This window comes from Babylonia areolata, chromosome 18 (genome assembly GCF_041734735.1).
Source record: "Babylonia areolata isolate BAREFJ2019XMU chromosome 18, ASM4173473v1, whole genome shotgun sequence".
Taxonomy (NCBI): Eukaryota; Metazoa; Mollusca; class Gastropoda; order Neogastropoda; family Buccinidae; genus Babylonia; species Babylonia areolata.
The window spans coordinates 38,956,279-38,972,913 of record NC_134893.1 but is presented as its reverse complement, the minus strand read 5'-3'; the positions used below and the strand labels follow the sequence as shown (position 1 = coordinate 38,972,913).

The 16,635-nt window shown below is 40.3% G+C and overlaps 1 protein-coding gene across 1 annotated transcript; it reads right to left on the bottom strand.

Moving 5' to 3' along the window:
* Positions 1-273: 273 nt before the first annotated feature.
* On the bottom strand, positions 274-9,140 carry LOC143291973 (uncharacterized). The gene is made up of 2 exons (XM_076602124.1): positions 8,811-9,140; positions 274-1,932 (listed from the first exon to the last, which is right to left on the bottom strand). The coding sequence occupies exons 1-2, from the start codon at positions 8,811-8,813 to the stop codon at positions 1,459-1,461; spliced, it is 477 nt and encodes a 158-aa protein (XP_076458239.1). The 5' UTR covers positions 8,814-9,140; the 3' UTR covers positions 274-1,458.
* Positions 9,141-16,635: the final 7,495 nt, after the last annotated feature.

Genomic DNA, 16,635 nt, shown 5'->3' with positions numbered 1-16,635 from the left:
CTTTGGTTGAGCATCTGGTTTGTGGACAACAAGATTTCCGTTTGTGAAGTTAAGGAAACGCTTCGCAAAAGAGCCAGACAAATGTTAATAGGTAAAACCATTTTTTATTGTGCAGTCAATAACATCGATTTGATTACTGATTCTTAAATAATAAACAAGAGAAGACAGACTTTCAGTTTTTGTGCATTTTTTTCAGTTTTTGTGTTGGCTAAATGAAATAATTTCGTCTTTTTCCTTCCTCCTCTCTCTCTCTCTCTCTCTCTCTCTCTCTCTCTCACACACACACACACACACACACACACACACACACACACACACACACACGCACACACACACACAAACACACACAAACACACACATTCTCAAGACAAGTAAGTTGTTTTGTTATCTGAAATTATGTGGACAGCATCAAGTTCATTTAAAATCTGCCTCTCTGTCTGTCTATCTGTCTCTGTCTGTCTCTCTATGTCTCTCTCTCTCTCTCGTAATTATTTCTTGTGTTCTTTCTTCATGCCTTTTCTTTTGACATTTTTCCCCTTCGAGGGCTGGATGAAAAAAAGCAATTGTTTTCTCATTCTATTACCGTCAGAAATCCAAATTCATTAAAAAAAAAAAAACTGATTCATTCATTCTGTTCGTAATTCCGTCCTGTTCGTAATTCCGTCCAAAGATTCAAACACGATATGGCTTGTAGTTAAATACTAAACAAAAATCCCGGTCCCTTGAAAAAATGTTTTCTCTTTGGACTGGTACAATAGATCAATATTCACAATATATCAGTGATACCGAATCTACGTTTCTGTTCAAAGGGTCTACGTTTTTATCCCATCTCTTTCACTGCTGTTGCATTTGGAAGGCTGTCAAGGCCTGCCCAGTGTGCTGGGGCTGATGGAGGTCAAGCATCTGCCCCTCACGCCCTCTTTTTTTTTCCTTCTTTTTTTTTAGCATATGTGGTGTGGATCAAACCGAACACTTCGACAGTTCCTTGAAATTGAAACTTCACAGCATTATCTTGTGATTCAAACAACTGATGGTCTTCAAACAACTGATGATCTTCACAACACATTTAATATTTGCCTCTCGTTGGGTATTTTAGTGGGCTGGGAAATCACACTGAAACAAATAACAGCCTTAAAACCGTTTCTGTTGAAAATATGCAGGAACGGGTTTAGGTTTGCTTTTGTTGTAGTTGGTTGGGGTGTTCTTTTTTTTTTTTATCACAAACAGCATTTTGAAAAAAATATTGTGAATAGTTGCTTTTGCATTTTATGTGTGTATACACAGACGTCTTACTCAATTCCTGCTGTGTTTGTACATGAGTGATTTTCAGTTTATCTTTGTACTCCAGAACATTAAGACTGATGAAATTCACAGTATGTCGAAAGTCTTAGGACTGAAATCAGTGAGGTTATTCACGATAACCCTGTATCACTCATTCAGCGTTGTCACCATTATTGTTCATGGGCCCGGAGAAAGAAAGGCTTCCTTCTTTTCTTCCAGTGCATAGACAATGGCTTTTATCATCTGTTCCTCGTCATTTCTTTTCTGCATGTAAGTCGCCAGCTTTTTGTACAGAGGAATGACATCCCAAACACCAGCTTCTTCATCAGACAGTTTTCTTGAAGCGGTCACCCCTGGATCATGGTGTATGGTTCGGGTCTGCAGTGAATCCCAACGACCCCCGAGTGACGTCCTGGTTTCGGGATAGCCAGATACAGTGCTGTGTCTGTCCTGACCGCCAAGACGTGGTCCCCAAGGCGGAATGACAAGACGCTGGGACGAGGCTTGGTCTCGCTTCCCGTAGAAGATGGGCATGCGCCGTAAGATACTTCCTCTGGCCTGCATGCTGACTGGTCCGTGCAGCACGAGCAGCACCAGGGCCAACGTCAGACTGGTGCAGCTCCTGAGCCAGTTCCTCGTCCACCCCGAATCCTGCACAGACACAGCGAGCCACTCAGAATAACTGTTTGTTGTGCCAGGCGGAATCTTGAGCTAGTCATCAGAAGTCAAGACAAAGCAAACAAGACATTTTTTTTCTTTAACCATCGTCCTGAGGAAGAACGTGTATAGAAATGAATGACTCCTCAAATCTTCAAAGAAAGGGTAATTGTATAAACAAGAAGAAAATATTATGACAGGTATACGTTGAATGAATGAATGAACTTGATTTGTATAGCGTGCGTAAAGCTTTCCACGCTTGTACTGCGTATCCACAGCGCCATCCAAACACACACACACACACACACACACACACACACACACACACACACAACAACAACAACAACAACAACAACAACAACAACAAGAAACGATCAAATGCCTGCACAGCAGACAACACACGCGCGTACGCACGCACGCACGCACGCACACACACACACACACACACACACGCACGCACGCACGCACACACACACACACACACACAATGCAACTGACTTAGAAAGTGGGAATGGGGGTTGGGGGGGGGGTGAGTGCATGACTTTGGCGGACGAAAATTAAACTTAAATCGATTTTGTTACTTTCCAAATCAGCGGTGGTTGAAGAAACAAGAAGGAAACATGAAGTGATACCCGTTGCAACATGAAAACCAAACACGTGCCTTCTGCACCAATATCCTCTCGGATATCAGGAAGTTAAAACTATGTTAACAGCACCAGAGTCCCCTCTCCTGTATAATGACCCGAATATTACAATACACACAATCGTTTACACAGGCAAACAGCTGTTCGTAACAACCTTCACTTGAAACTACAAAGTGATATTCTTCCCCACCGTTGGACCAGATGATCATATTGAACGATGAAGTGGTGGGGAGAAATAACAAGTATCGGAAAGCAATCTTTCTGTCATTACGAAAATTACTTGGGATAGATTTTCCAATCAATTTTCCTTTGTTGCCGCATGTAGGAAATGAAAGAAGATTGATTCTTTTCAGCGAAAGCTGTGATGCCCTTTTTCTATATGTGTACATAGTTGTCGGTGAAACAGCCATTTCCTTTTGATGTTGCAACATTCTTGTGTTGAAACTTGGTATAATCATCCTCTTTCTCTTCACCATCATCATGACGACAGCAACGTCATCTGTGACAGTGACGACGACACTAATGATGCTGCTCAAGATCTTGAATTTGTACTCAGTGATTACGACAAAGATGGTAAATCTTATATATATATAAATGGTATGGTTTCTTTTTTAAGCCACTGTCAAAATGTTGTTGACGCCGAAGATGACGATGTCAATAAAGAAGAAGACGATGGTGATGATAATAAGGAGAATCATTATAATCTGCACTTACATACTTTAAAAAAAAAATTTATGCGTATGTGTGTGTGTCTGTTTTCTTATCAAAATGTGTGTGTGTGTGTGTGTGTGTGTGTGTGTGTGTGTGTGTGTGTGCGTGTGTCTGTCTGTCTGTTTGTCTGTCTGTCTGTAGGTCTGTCTCTCTGTTGTCTGTGTGTGTATGTGTGTGTGTGTGTGTGTGTGTGTGTGTGTGTGTGTGTGTGTCTTTGATTAAAATGTAAACACAAATCATTGTTGTTATGCCCACCCCTTGAGGGATATATTGTTACTTTCATGACCAGTTCATTATTGACTGATTATTGATTATCAAAAGCTGACGGACTAACCGTGTGTCAGCGTGTTTGCAAAGTAGGAGTATTGACGCAACAGAAATTAACGTCAGTTTGTCCGGAAAAAGGGATTTTTAGCCCAAAATATTGTTGGTGATACTTTTCCCCCAGAAACAACAGTCTAAATTTCACACAGAAATGGTTCTGTAGTGACAAGAATTTTTCATAATGCAAAATACGTGCATGTCCCTCTTTCTCCTCTTTCTTCTTGAGAATTTAACTAATTTCAATAGCTCTAAAAGAAATAGTACGTCAAAAAGCTACACTACGCATTGTGCATGATCGGCTGAATTTTATTTTGACTGTTACCCACAAAGAAAGCTGAACGAAAGCTCCACGACTTCAGTTTCCAGCAACCTAATTAGCAAATGCACATGTATGAATGCACACAGCACACACGTGCATACATACATACACACACATACACCTGCACACACCTACGCACACGCGCGCGCGCGCGCGCACACACACACACACACACACACTGAGCACATAAGCATACACCGGGCACAACAGCCTCACCAATTATTTCATTGCCCATTCATTCTAGCTTCTACGACCTAACCAACCGTCGCAGACAGTCTGTTCCTACTTATCGCTAAGTTGAAAATAGGTCCAACGCGATATTTTGTGGCGCGTCCAGTAACCCCAGTGAAGTCGAGAAATACAAAATTGTTCGTCTTTGAAGTATGAAAACACAGCGGGGCAACCTGGGGCTTTCTGTCTCGAAGGCCAGTTGGGCAAGTGTGCAGGTGGTCCCCAAAGAGTTAAGTCCAGACATTTTGGCCAGAGGATAAATAGTGGATAGTGTCACGCAGTAGCATCTTGTGCATTCTCCTCGAGTATTTTATATACATGAATGAAAGAAGACGAGGGGTACGGTGGCCAGATGGTTAGAGGGCTGGATTATATCCAGTTTCCGGAGTTTGATCCCTTGTTTCGGCGCACTTGGCGGGTTAAGGGAGGAGATTTTTCCAATCCCCCAGGTCAACATATGTACAGACCTGCTAGTGCCTGAACCCCCTTTCGTTGTATACTCATGCAGAACATCAAATACGCACGTTAAATATCCTGTAATCCGTGTCAGCGTTCGGTGGGTTATGCAAACAACAACAAACCCAGCACAAACACAACCGAAAATGGAGTAGGGCTGCCTACATGGCGGGGTAAAGACGGTCATACATGTAAAAACTCACGAGTGAAAGTAGAAGTTGCAGCCCACGAAGAAAGAAGAAGAAGAAATGAAAGAAGACAAGACGCACTGTCTCAAACTCTGGCAGTTGCGCTTCTATTCTCTTGATCTCTTGCTAAGTTCAGTTTCGATTTCTTCTCTGTTTCCGTGTCTTGCCAAAACCATCAGAAGGAGACAGTGACTGTTTCAAACCGCCCTCACTCTGATTCTGTCTGGCTCTGGGACTTAGTCCTTCATTGCATCAGTGGGATGTTTGCAAAGTGGATTTCTGCATTCATTCACTAGCTTGGAATAAGCGCCACTGAACACCACACAAGTGATTTTACCACCGTGCTGGGTTTCTTCTGGCAAGTAGCGACTGACCACACGCTGATGGCTCTCCGGGGAGTGCTGCTGCTGGGGATGCATCAACAAGACTCGCAATGCGCCTGTGTACCGGGAGTTTGAATGTGCCAGGGACAGGGTAGAAGAAGAAGAGGAAGAAGTAGAAGTCATCGTGGTTGTTATCATCATCGTAGCCTTCTTTCTCTTTCTTTCTGTCTTTCCTTCTGTCTGTCTGTCTTTCTTTCTTTCTTTTCCTTCGTCTCTTTCGCCCTCTTCCTCTTCTTCTTCTTCTTCTTCTGTCTTGCTCGCCTTCGTCGTCGTCATCATCGCCTCCTTCGTCACCGACTTCTTTTCTCTGTTTCGTCGTCCTATAACGTTACTCCACATTGTGCATTCACATTTCTTCCTTCCCTTCTTCCCTGCCTTCACACACACACACACACACACACACACACACACACACACACACACACACACACACACACACACAACGACTCCAAATCATTATTATCCAGTATATGTATCACTTTTCATCAAAGGGACGGGGGATGGGGTGGGGTGGGGAGGTGGGTGACAGCGGAAAGGGAGAGGGGAAGGTGAAGGAAGACAAATAACCATTGTTTGAAAATACAATATGTGAATGTAGTAGTGGATTTATTTTAAACATCGAAGGATGAGATGAAGAACTTCGCTCTGGGGCAGAATGGGATGGAATACATTCTGGATAATCACATAAATGATAATTGTGTGTTTTAACAATTAATACCTCAAAGCCTTTTTCCTTCTATGATCTGCAAAACACACACACACACACACACACACACACACACACACACACACACACACACACATGGCCGCGCTTAGGCAAACATACGTTCTCTCTCTCTCTCTCTCTCTCTCTCTCTCTCTCACACACACACACACACACACACACACACACACACACACACAACCAACCACCATCCTCGCCGGCCAGCCAACCAGCCAAACAGAGAGACGAACGCGGAATCCAAACACGACACTGTAGGTGTTCTTCCGGTACTTAGCAACCAATTGGCAAGTGGGCATCGAACCGGGGGAAAAACCAGAATAGGAACAAAATATCACATTGGTCACGTATCATGTAGGTGGTCACTGATGCACGTGCTTTTACCATGAACACACAACAGAAGGTCATTATCACACACACACACACAGCACGGAGAATCAAGAAGAGGAAGAGGAAAACAAAGAAGAAATAAATCAGCCTGGATAACTGCATGAAAGATTCACCAATGTTCTGATAACGTTTTGTCTGTGGCGGAACTACTTCCACATACCCAATTCCCGCAAAAAGTATATATATATATATATATATGTGTGTGTGTGTGTGTGTGTGTGTGTCTGTGTCTGTGTCTGTGTGTGTCTCTGTGTGTGTGTCTGTGTCTGTGTGGTTGTGAGTGTGTCTGTGTGTTATAAAGTAATACGTTGTTTATTGCATCATATTGTATCTGGATGTATCCTCCTTATCCAGTGCCTTTCTTCAAAGACTGATAAATCATAAGATAGTAAGATAGTAAGAGTTGATTTCTGAGTATACCAAGAAAAAGACAGACATACAAACAAACGGACAGAAAGAAAAGGGAGAGAGAGAGAGAGAGAGAGAGAGAGAGAGAGAGAGAGATGCGATAGATACACCCGTGTGTGTGTTCATCTTGTTTGTGTTTCATTGTCGCCCTTTCTTTTCTTTGTTCTGTTCCTGAGCGCTTGCAAGAGAGTCACAACCAAACACACACATGTTCCGACATGGAGAACCTGTTTGAAATGACAACAACAAAAATTGTCATATTCCTTTGCCGTAGTCTCCTTTTCTTTTCTTTTCTTTTTTTTTCTTTTTTTAATCTTTATTCGGGTTTTTTGTTGTTGTTGTTTTGTTTTGTTGTTGTTGTTTTTAGATACGTCCTTCATGTTGATGCATTAAGCCAGGTTATTCTTGAGTGTCTGACAGTCTTGAATAAATGTAGCATTTATTCCTTCTATGTAGTGTATATAGGGTGGGGTGGAGTTTGCATTTATGTTTTGCATTTCAGTTTGTATTTTCTTCCTGCTCGTGTTTTTTCTTTAAATCTTTTATCGTTTTTTTCCTTTCCTTTTTTCTTGTTCTTCTACATTTCATACCGTGCGTTTGGTTTATGCTGCGTCTCACCCCCACCCTCCTTCCCCTAATATTTCTTGGACCCCCGTACACTTTGCGATAATCATATACTTTTTCTCTTGCAACATGATAGAGGACGAAAGCAAGTGCAGTTCACATCTGAACAACTCTTATGTCAATGCAAAAATATATTTTGCAAAGATATATGAAGAAAAATAAAATAAACAGATAAGAAACTTAATCAAAATCGTATAATTAATAACAGCGGCTTGGGTAGAGGGGAGGATGTTTCAGTCCGATCATGAACCCGTCAGCGACAGGAACTGGGGTGTGAGAGAGAGAGCGGGGGGGGGGGGGGGAGAGAGGGAGGGAGAGAGACAGACAGACAGAGAGACAGAGTCACAGATACACACAGAGAGAGGGGGAGAGAAAGAATAATTGTATCATTATTACTGTCGTTTATCTATTCATTGTATGCCTGATATCACTGCAGTTTCATCCACTGTGGACTCGTCCGATGCCTCGGCTATGCCGATAAAACTGATGACCATGCACCATGGCAAGTGATCCACAGACATCAGTCATAGCTTATTGCTATTCTCTATCATCGCGGGCGAAGTGACGATTCAATTACTTCCCAGATCTGCCCGTGCGACATGGTGTAAATAATAGGGTAGAAAACAAGATTACAATCAACATGACACTGGATGAAAACATAATAAGTTTGCAAAGATGTAGAAAGACGGGGGGAGGATGGGGGGGGGGGGTGGAAACACACACACACAGATAAGAATAAATAAAATCAAATAAGTAAAAAGTGGGTGTGGGGGCTATATGCTGTTATCTGGACAATGTATGATGTAAACAAGAAGCAAGATTCGTATATCCAGCTATAGCGTTCTAATGTGTTACCACACACACACACACACACACACACACACACACACATACAGATACATATAGATAGATAGATATATACATATATGTGTGTGTGTGTGTGTGTGTGTGTGTGTGTGTGTGTGTGTGTGTGTATTTGTGTGTAAGCAATATCTATACGTATTCCCAGCTATTGTAACACATATCGCATAAAATGTTATGACACTAAAGCTGGAAATACGGATGTATATGTTCATTCTTGTGCAAATCAATTGTTCGAATATCGCCCCACACCCCCTTATTAAGTTATTTTCATCTCTCTCTCTCTCTCTCTCTCTCTCTCTCTCTCTCTCTCTAATATATATATATATATATATATATATATATATATATATGACATGCAAATGTAAACCGTAATTGCGATAAATATGCAAATTAATCATTACTAAATCGGCCTTCACTTTTTATCCAACAACATAATACTATAAAACAACTTTTCTTCCGTCGGGGACAATGTCTAACAGATATGCACAGTACACAGATAAACAAAATAACAGACAAACAAATTAGTTGATAAATGATAGGTAAAGAAGCAGAGAGAAAATAAAAAATAGATAAACATGTTGTTTTTCATAAAAAACGAAAGTTACTCACCATAGTAGGAATATGAAGACAGGCCTTTTTTTCTAACAAGTATCTCAGCTGCTGGTGCCTGGATTCTTTCTTTTTCTTCTCCTTCTTCTTCTCCTTTTTTTTCTGTTTTATTCTCTCTTTTTTTTCTTCTTTTTTTTCAAGCTCTCTTACTCCTCTCTTCCTTCTTCTTTGTTTCAGCGAACTGGACTTTTAGCCTACACACAAACACACTCACTCTTCTTCCTCCAACTGTTTGCTGTCCTCTTTTCCTAACAACAACTGACTCTACACTTCTGCTTTTCATATATCCACCTTCGTGGTGACGTATGAAAATGGCGGAGCGATACGTCCTTGGCGCTTCCGTTCCTGGTGGGTGTGTGAATGCGTGTGCCGGGTCTACCCAATCTGCCCGGTTAGTCAGCTCCGGTGACGACTAAAACCGCTGTTACCGCTGTGTATGTGTTCGATCCGTGCGGCCCAATAGAAAGGGGGGAAAAACAGACTTCAATGAAGATGGTAATGCCATTCCAATTGTGAATTTCTCCGAGTTGGGAGATAATAAAGTTGAGCGGACGAAATTTGACTTAACAGTTATGTTCGCTCACGCCATTCCAGTTCTCTTTCCTTTCGTGAAGTTCCTGTTTTCGTCCTCAGTGTATCCCGACACGTTTCTTCGCTCGTCCACATTGCTCATGATTACTTTATACAAAGCACACACACACACACACACACACACACACACACACACACACAGATATATATATATATATATATATATATATATATATATATATATATATATATATTATACACATAGAGAGAGAGAGAGAGGGATGGATTTGAAATTTCGAAAATCAAAACCACACGAAATTTACTCCATATCTCTGAAAACAAAACAAAGAAATGAATCGTCCTGGCGAAAAACAACAACAGCAAGACCGCAGTTTCGAACCAGCATTACGGTTTCAGTCCAGTCATTATCATTATGAAAGGGTTCTATTCTTGGTGAAGTTTTAGACATAATAAGCGATTATTTGAAAAAGACTAAAACAACGTATTAGAAATTAAGCAAAGGTAATAGTAGTCTGCAATTTGTGTGTTAGGTTGGCGCTTTATGATTCATTCCATAAATCATGGAAATGGAATCGGTTGCTGAATCAGAGGTTCCAGAGAGAATGTATAGCTGTTTACTGATGTTCTGGTTTTAAACAAACTTGAAAAACATCAAACAAGTGCTAGGTTAAGCTCAACATCTGATGATGTGGTTTGAGCCCTGTAATAGCCTCCCAAGGTTATGTGCATAATAAAGCAAAGAAGAATTGTAATAAAATCTTTCCATCCATAATTAAGGAAGTAAACCCAATTTACGTTGAACCACACATAAATTATAAGTCTAAGAACTTGGCACCTGCCAGGGTATTGTTAATATGTGCAACGTTCTTTTTGATGGTCTTACTGAAGCAATGTCATCACTGCGTCATGGAGTGACGTCATGATCATTTTTTCTTTTTCTTTTTCTTTTTTTTTTTTTTTTTTTTAATGACAATGATATATCAAGCAGACGTTCTATTCTTTATCTCAAAATCTAAATCTGTACTGCTTCGTAAAGCAACACGACTACAAATAACATCATTATCATTGTCATTATTTCACGTGGGCATTTTCAAGGTATTTTACCTTATGCACAGTTTTTCACCCGAAATGGGGTGCGATACTTTACGTACAAGGAAGTTTACTGTACATAGTTTCAGTCATCCGGCCAGGTTCAAGTAGCGCAGACGGCATGTAGCTTTATCGATACGCAAAACAGTGACTCGATCTCCTTGTCCCATCGCAATGACGTCAAAACAAGTGTCAGCTGATGGCGAAGATTGGAAATTGCGTCATCACTGGCGTGAGCAGGAATCCGAAAGAGGAAGCACTGGGAGTGTAGTGGCGGTAACAACTGCTACTGTACACCGCTGTGGTTAATAAGGGGATGACAGCCTCTTTCCTGTAGTGGTCAGCACACACACACACACACAGACTTGCTCAGGAAAACACGTAAAACAATGAGAAAGAGATATCCAGAAGTGTACGTGTGTGTTCGATAGAGAGAGAGAGAGAGAGAGAGATGATATGGAATGGTTTGGTGTAGTTGCTTGAGAGATAGTGAGGAAGTGTTTGAGAAACAGAAAACGAAGTGGGATGGAGGAAATTGGGGAGGCGAGAAAGAGGCACCAGAATGAAACAAGGACCGAGAAAAAAAAAAAAGTGTTTGTATATGTGTCCTTGCAAACTCGCAACATGTTTGTATGGGTGCGTGTATGAATACGTATGAGTAGTCTGTGAGAGCACGAGAAAGGACAATTTCAGCCTGCAAGAAAAACAACAAAACATTAACCGTTGTTAAAACCCAACGCACTTTACAACCGCGAATACGCCTGTAAACGCTTCACCCAGATCAGCCATGCATGCAAGACACAATGGTTTCTGAACTTACGGAATAGCAACAATTGTGTTTTGAAACAAAATTTGTAGCGCTTTTAGCAATGACTTCAACTAGTGTCTAAATCTGCCCACTAAATTTTGTGTGTGTATTTTCTTGTTTTTCTTGTTGTTTTTTGTTGTTGTTTGTTGGGTTTTTTTGTTGTTGTTTTTTGTTTTTTTTTTTTTTTGGGGGGGGGGGGGGGTTGTTTGTTTGTTTGTGTGTGTGTTTTTGTTGTTGTTGTTGTTTTGTTTTGTTGGTTTTGTTGTTGTTGTTTTTTGGGGGGTTTTGGGGTTGTTGTTTTTTTGGGGTTTTTTGCTTGTTTGTTTCGGTTTTCTTTTGTCACCCTGGTTCTTAACTTTTTGCAGTGGGTTTGACGCTGGAGTGTACAGTATAAGTTTGAAATATAAGAATAACCATAGTGGTCACAGCGTTCTCAGATTTCAACTTACCCAACATGTTAATGGAGCCACAAAAAAACAAAGAAAGAAAGAAGAAGAAAAAAGCTTTAAATGGACAACAGTATAACTATTGTGTCTGCTAACTGTCAGGGTATGAATAATGTCGGTAAAAGGAGGTGTTTTTCATTACCTCAGAAGTAAAAAGTATTCCATTTACTTCCTCCAAGACGCACACTTTGAACAAAGATCTGACAAATTTATATCTGTAGAATGGGGATATAAATGTTGCTGGGTTTTTTTGTGATTTTTTGTTTGTTTGATTGTTTTGTGGAGTTTTTTTTTGTTGTTGTTGTTGGTTTTTGTTGTTGTTGTTGTTTTGTTTTGTTGTTGTTGTTTTTGGTTTTTTTTGTTTGTTTTGTTTTTTTGTTTTTTGGGGTTTGTTTGTTGTTGTTTTTTGTTTTCGGTTGTTGTTTTTTGTTTGTTTTTTTGTTTTGTTTTGTTTTTTGGCATCTAAGAATTCTAATTCTAGAGGTGTTGCAACCCTATTAAATAACAACTATGAATTTAAGTGAAAAATGTACACGGAGATGAAGGGGGTACCTTCATCATTGTCACACTTGAGATTAATACAAGAATTTTATACTACGCAATATTTATGGTCCGAATAGAGATAGTCCCGAGTTTTATCAAAAGATTACTAAGCTCAATAGAGATAGTCCAGAGTTTTATCAAAAGATTAATAAGCTCCTAGTAGATTTAAAGAACCTTGTGCAATTGTGGCAGGAGACTTTAATCTTGTACTAGACCCTTCAAGAGATTACGATGATTATAATTTGATTTTATTATTCTGGTAGCTAAATCCTACATTTATAGGTATAAACGGGATAATGGTCAGCCTGATTTGATTATATTTAGAACATTACTTACCTACAGATGCAAAATAGAAAAGCACATAGCAAAGTATAAACTTCAGACTAAATGAATTCTCTGCCAACTGGTGTTATAAAAACCTGCTCATTGAAAACCCCTGACTCCATTTTCTTTTCTTTTTGGATACTTGTTTTTATTTAGCTAAAAAAAAAATTTTTTTTAAATCAGTGCCCAACAAATAATATGTATTTGGACTGTTGTATCAAGATAACTTGATGCAGTTAGCTAACAGAAGGATTTTGTTTATAATTATTAGAACACCTTCACCATATGTCACCTTGGTTGCAATGGGGCTGTTGTAGCTCTCTGACGTCTCCTTGTGAACCATGTCAACTGACTGTCAAATGTGTGTAACCAGTTGGGAATCGAGGTGTCATATTTAAATGAAAATGGTGGTTGTTTGTTGTTGGTGGCTTTTGTTGTTGTTGTTGTTGTTGTTTGGTTGGGGTTTTTTTTGTGTTTTTTTGTTGTTGTTGTTTTTGGGGGGTTGTTTGTTTTTTTAATTCTTTTGTGAAAATACCCTTGCTAACTATTATCATGCTTGTGTAATATTTAGCTTGTCACAGGAAAATTGTCATGGTGATGATGTTGAAGAGTAAATTTTACCTTCATTGCAAGGGGGAAATCTGCCCGCTAAATGTATCTTGTGACACTATGTCGGGTTTGTTCCTTGAGAAAAGAGAAAAGTAACGGCTGCATGCGGTATTTTGTGTAATGGTGTGTGTATGTATCTGTTTCTGTCTGTGCGCTCGCGCGGCCGTGTTTGTGTGAGAGAGAGAGAGAGAGAGCGAACAAGAGAGAGTGTGTATGCGTCTGTGTGTGTGTAATGAAAACTCTCTGAGCCATTAATTCACATACTACAACAAAGTAGTGCAATGGCGCACCCTTTTACCAGCTGCGTTCGCTCTCGACACGATTAGCAACAGAAACACCGACAGACCTTGACAACGGCTCTGAAATGACTCCAGGTTGACGGGTAGGCTCAAGAGCTGATCAAGACCAAAGAGTGTAGTCTTCAGAGAGACAGAGAGAGGGGTCTGGTGGCGGGGGCCGGGGGGGGGGGGACACTGAGGAAAGTGGATGGGGGGAGGGGGCGGGGGCGACATGACATGACATGTTGTGCTCGTTTTCGAGTTCGCGACAACGTTCGTAAATTAATAATTGGGAAAAAGAAAAAAAAAAGTTTCATTGATTGAAATTAAATTCGACAAACTTCTATGTCACGTCATTCTTGATAGCGAATCACTGACCGTGATGTTCATTTTGTTTGGCATGTCATATATGGTGCCAATAGGACATGTGTGAAAGCGAAAGGGACACAGGAAAACATCTCTAGCATCAGTCTCGGAGCTATTCACGCCAACCCAAGGGCATTAACCATATGTAATCACTGGATTTTTTTTCAGTCACTGTTGGATTATTTCTTGCCACAGTGGGTTGCAGAAGCTAAAGAGCACTTTGTTTTTCTTAGCTGTCAAAACAAACCTGATAAAATGAGTTGTTGATGAGCATTCACCATAAGATAAATTATTCACATGTTTATCAACATTACTGCAACAAGATGCAGTGACAAATTATGGACTGGTGATCAGACTGCTATTGATCATCTGGAGGATAGTGAACGTACTCTTAAAAAAAAACATTTTCAATAACTTTGATTAATTAATACCAATGACTTTCTAAAACTTACGATAGCGTTCAAATTGTATTTTCAAAAACCACTAACCAGTCTGTTTATCGATGCCGTGAAAGTAAAACCAAGAACACAATTTTGAAAAAATCATTTTTCAGTTGCTCATTCACGCTGAAAGTAAACCACCGTAAGCAAAACAAAACAAAAAAGATAAGTTATATTGTGCTTAAGCTGAATAAGATCTTTCAAGTGAATTATTTATTTTTGAAACATTTAACAACTAACAGCTACCTAAGTTTCATGAGAAAGGGGTCCGGATTAGAATTTTACACAGACCGTGGCCACAACCTAAGTTTTGTTTGAAAGTAAAATCATAGACTCGTAAATGTGTACTTTATGTGGGACACAATTTACAGTTATCTTTCCTGTAAGTTATCAGCCATTGGTACCAAAAAAATGAATGGGGATTGATGTGACAGTTGTGTGACAGTTATTAACATACTTCCAGCTTTAACCTCACTGAAACATTGCTGTCACAGAAACATTGATACCCGACTGTCCTTGGTTTGGATAAAAAGAATACAGCCGATACCGATAATTTTACTCGCCAGATATCATGTTTATATAAAATGAAATAATCCAAATCGTAAGACATTCACAAAAAAGAAAAAGAAAAAATCAAACAAATAAAATCAATACAAAATTGAAAAGTGGTGTCATCTAAAAGGAACAGAAAGAAATCCAAAACAGATATATTACGATCACTGAAAACTGGGATAGGTTTGGCGACTTTTTGACTGCATAGATTAATGTCACTGTCCAATGCACGAAAGTATGGCGCATATTATTTGTGTCTGTTTCTGTGTGTCTGTCTGTTGGTGTATGCCTGTGTGTGAGTGTGTGTTTAGCATTTGACCAAAAACAGAATCTTTCGATCTTAGGATTTGCTACCCAATGTCGGTTTTGAAGAAAAGAACTTTCACCCAAGGAGGAAAAAACGAGGGCCTTATCTGATTTACTCGCAATGCACTTCCTACTAGGCCGACCGACTTTGTATCTATTCCTTTAATGTCCATGCAATGGTCGAAGCCTACCTGTCTTGATTTTTTTCTGTTCTTTTTCAGAAATGGCGAGAGACAGAGAGAGACTTCTCTCTTCTTCTTCTACTTCTTCTTCTTCTTCTCTCTCTCTCTCTCTCTCTCTCTCTCTCTCTCTCTCTCACACACACACACACACACACACACACACACACACACACACACGTGCGCACGAGCGCGCGCGCTCAGGCACACGCACATCAGCTCGTGCAGTAATGTCAGAGCGCGAGCTGATCAACGATGTAAGTTACAATAAATGAACAAATCAAATACAACGAAACAGTTGACAGTCACGTTATGTTCATTCTGCGTCAGATAATCAAAGAGACTGTGAGACTGTCGCACAGACAGGCAGCAGAGGTAAAAAATGAAAAGCTGTTCTCAGGTGACATGCTCGTGTATTCTGGGAATGATTACAGTCACATCTCAGGTGACATGCTCCTGTACTCTGGGAGTTTTTACAGTCACGATCCCTCGAAAAACAGATTAAGAGTCACCCATAGAATCCAAAAATAAAATCACATAAAAAGGAGCAGAGAGAAAAGCGAGAGAGACAGACAGACAGAGAGAGACAGAGGGAGGGAGTGAGAGAGACAAAGAAAAGAAAAGAACAAGAGAGGAGGGAGGGATGGGCCGGTGATAGGGAGAGAGAGAGAAGGAGAAAAGAAAGGACTGCATTGCCCACAAGAAACAACTGACAACAACAACCTCGACCACAACAAAAACAGTTCTCAGAAGCCTCTATAACGTTAGCTGGGCTGTAAACATCTTGACACCAAACAAGAACACCAATCGATGATTAACAACAGCATCAACAGCAAGAGAACACCTACACATATCGTCATATCTGCAATCAACAATGAAAAATAAAAGTAAAAATAAAAGTTTTTTTTTTTTAAAAGCCGAATAATAAACATCCAACGCTACACCTCTCCCACACTCCCCGCTACATCCTACCTCCACCCTCATCCAACCTCACCCCGACCCCCATCGTCACACACACACACACACACACACACACACACACACACACTGTACATTTTTTTTTTTTTTTAATATATATATATATATATATTTGAATAAGCCAACATACCCCCCATGTTGAAGATTGACTTTATATCTGACAAAGGATCAGAGTCCATGCCTGTCGGTGTATTATAACGGCGTCATCGCCCTGGGAACAATAGACGTCCTTTCTACATCACTGCTCCGACATTGTCATCAACCCAAACATGGCACCCTCACCCTGCCAAAGAACCGACCTGACAGCTCCTTTGAGGAACATGCTGGAGCGGAAGTAGTGGGCTCTTCATGCAGA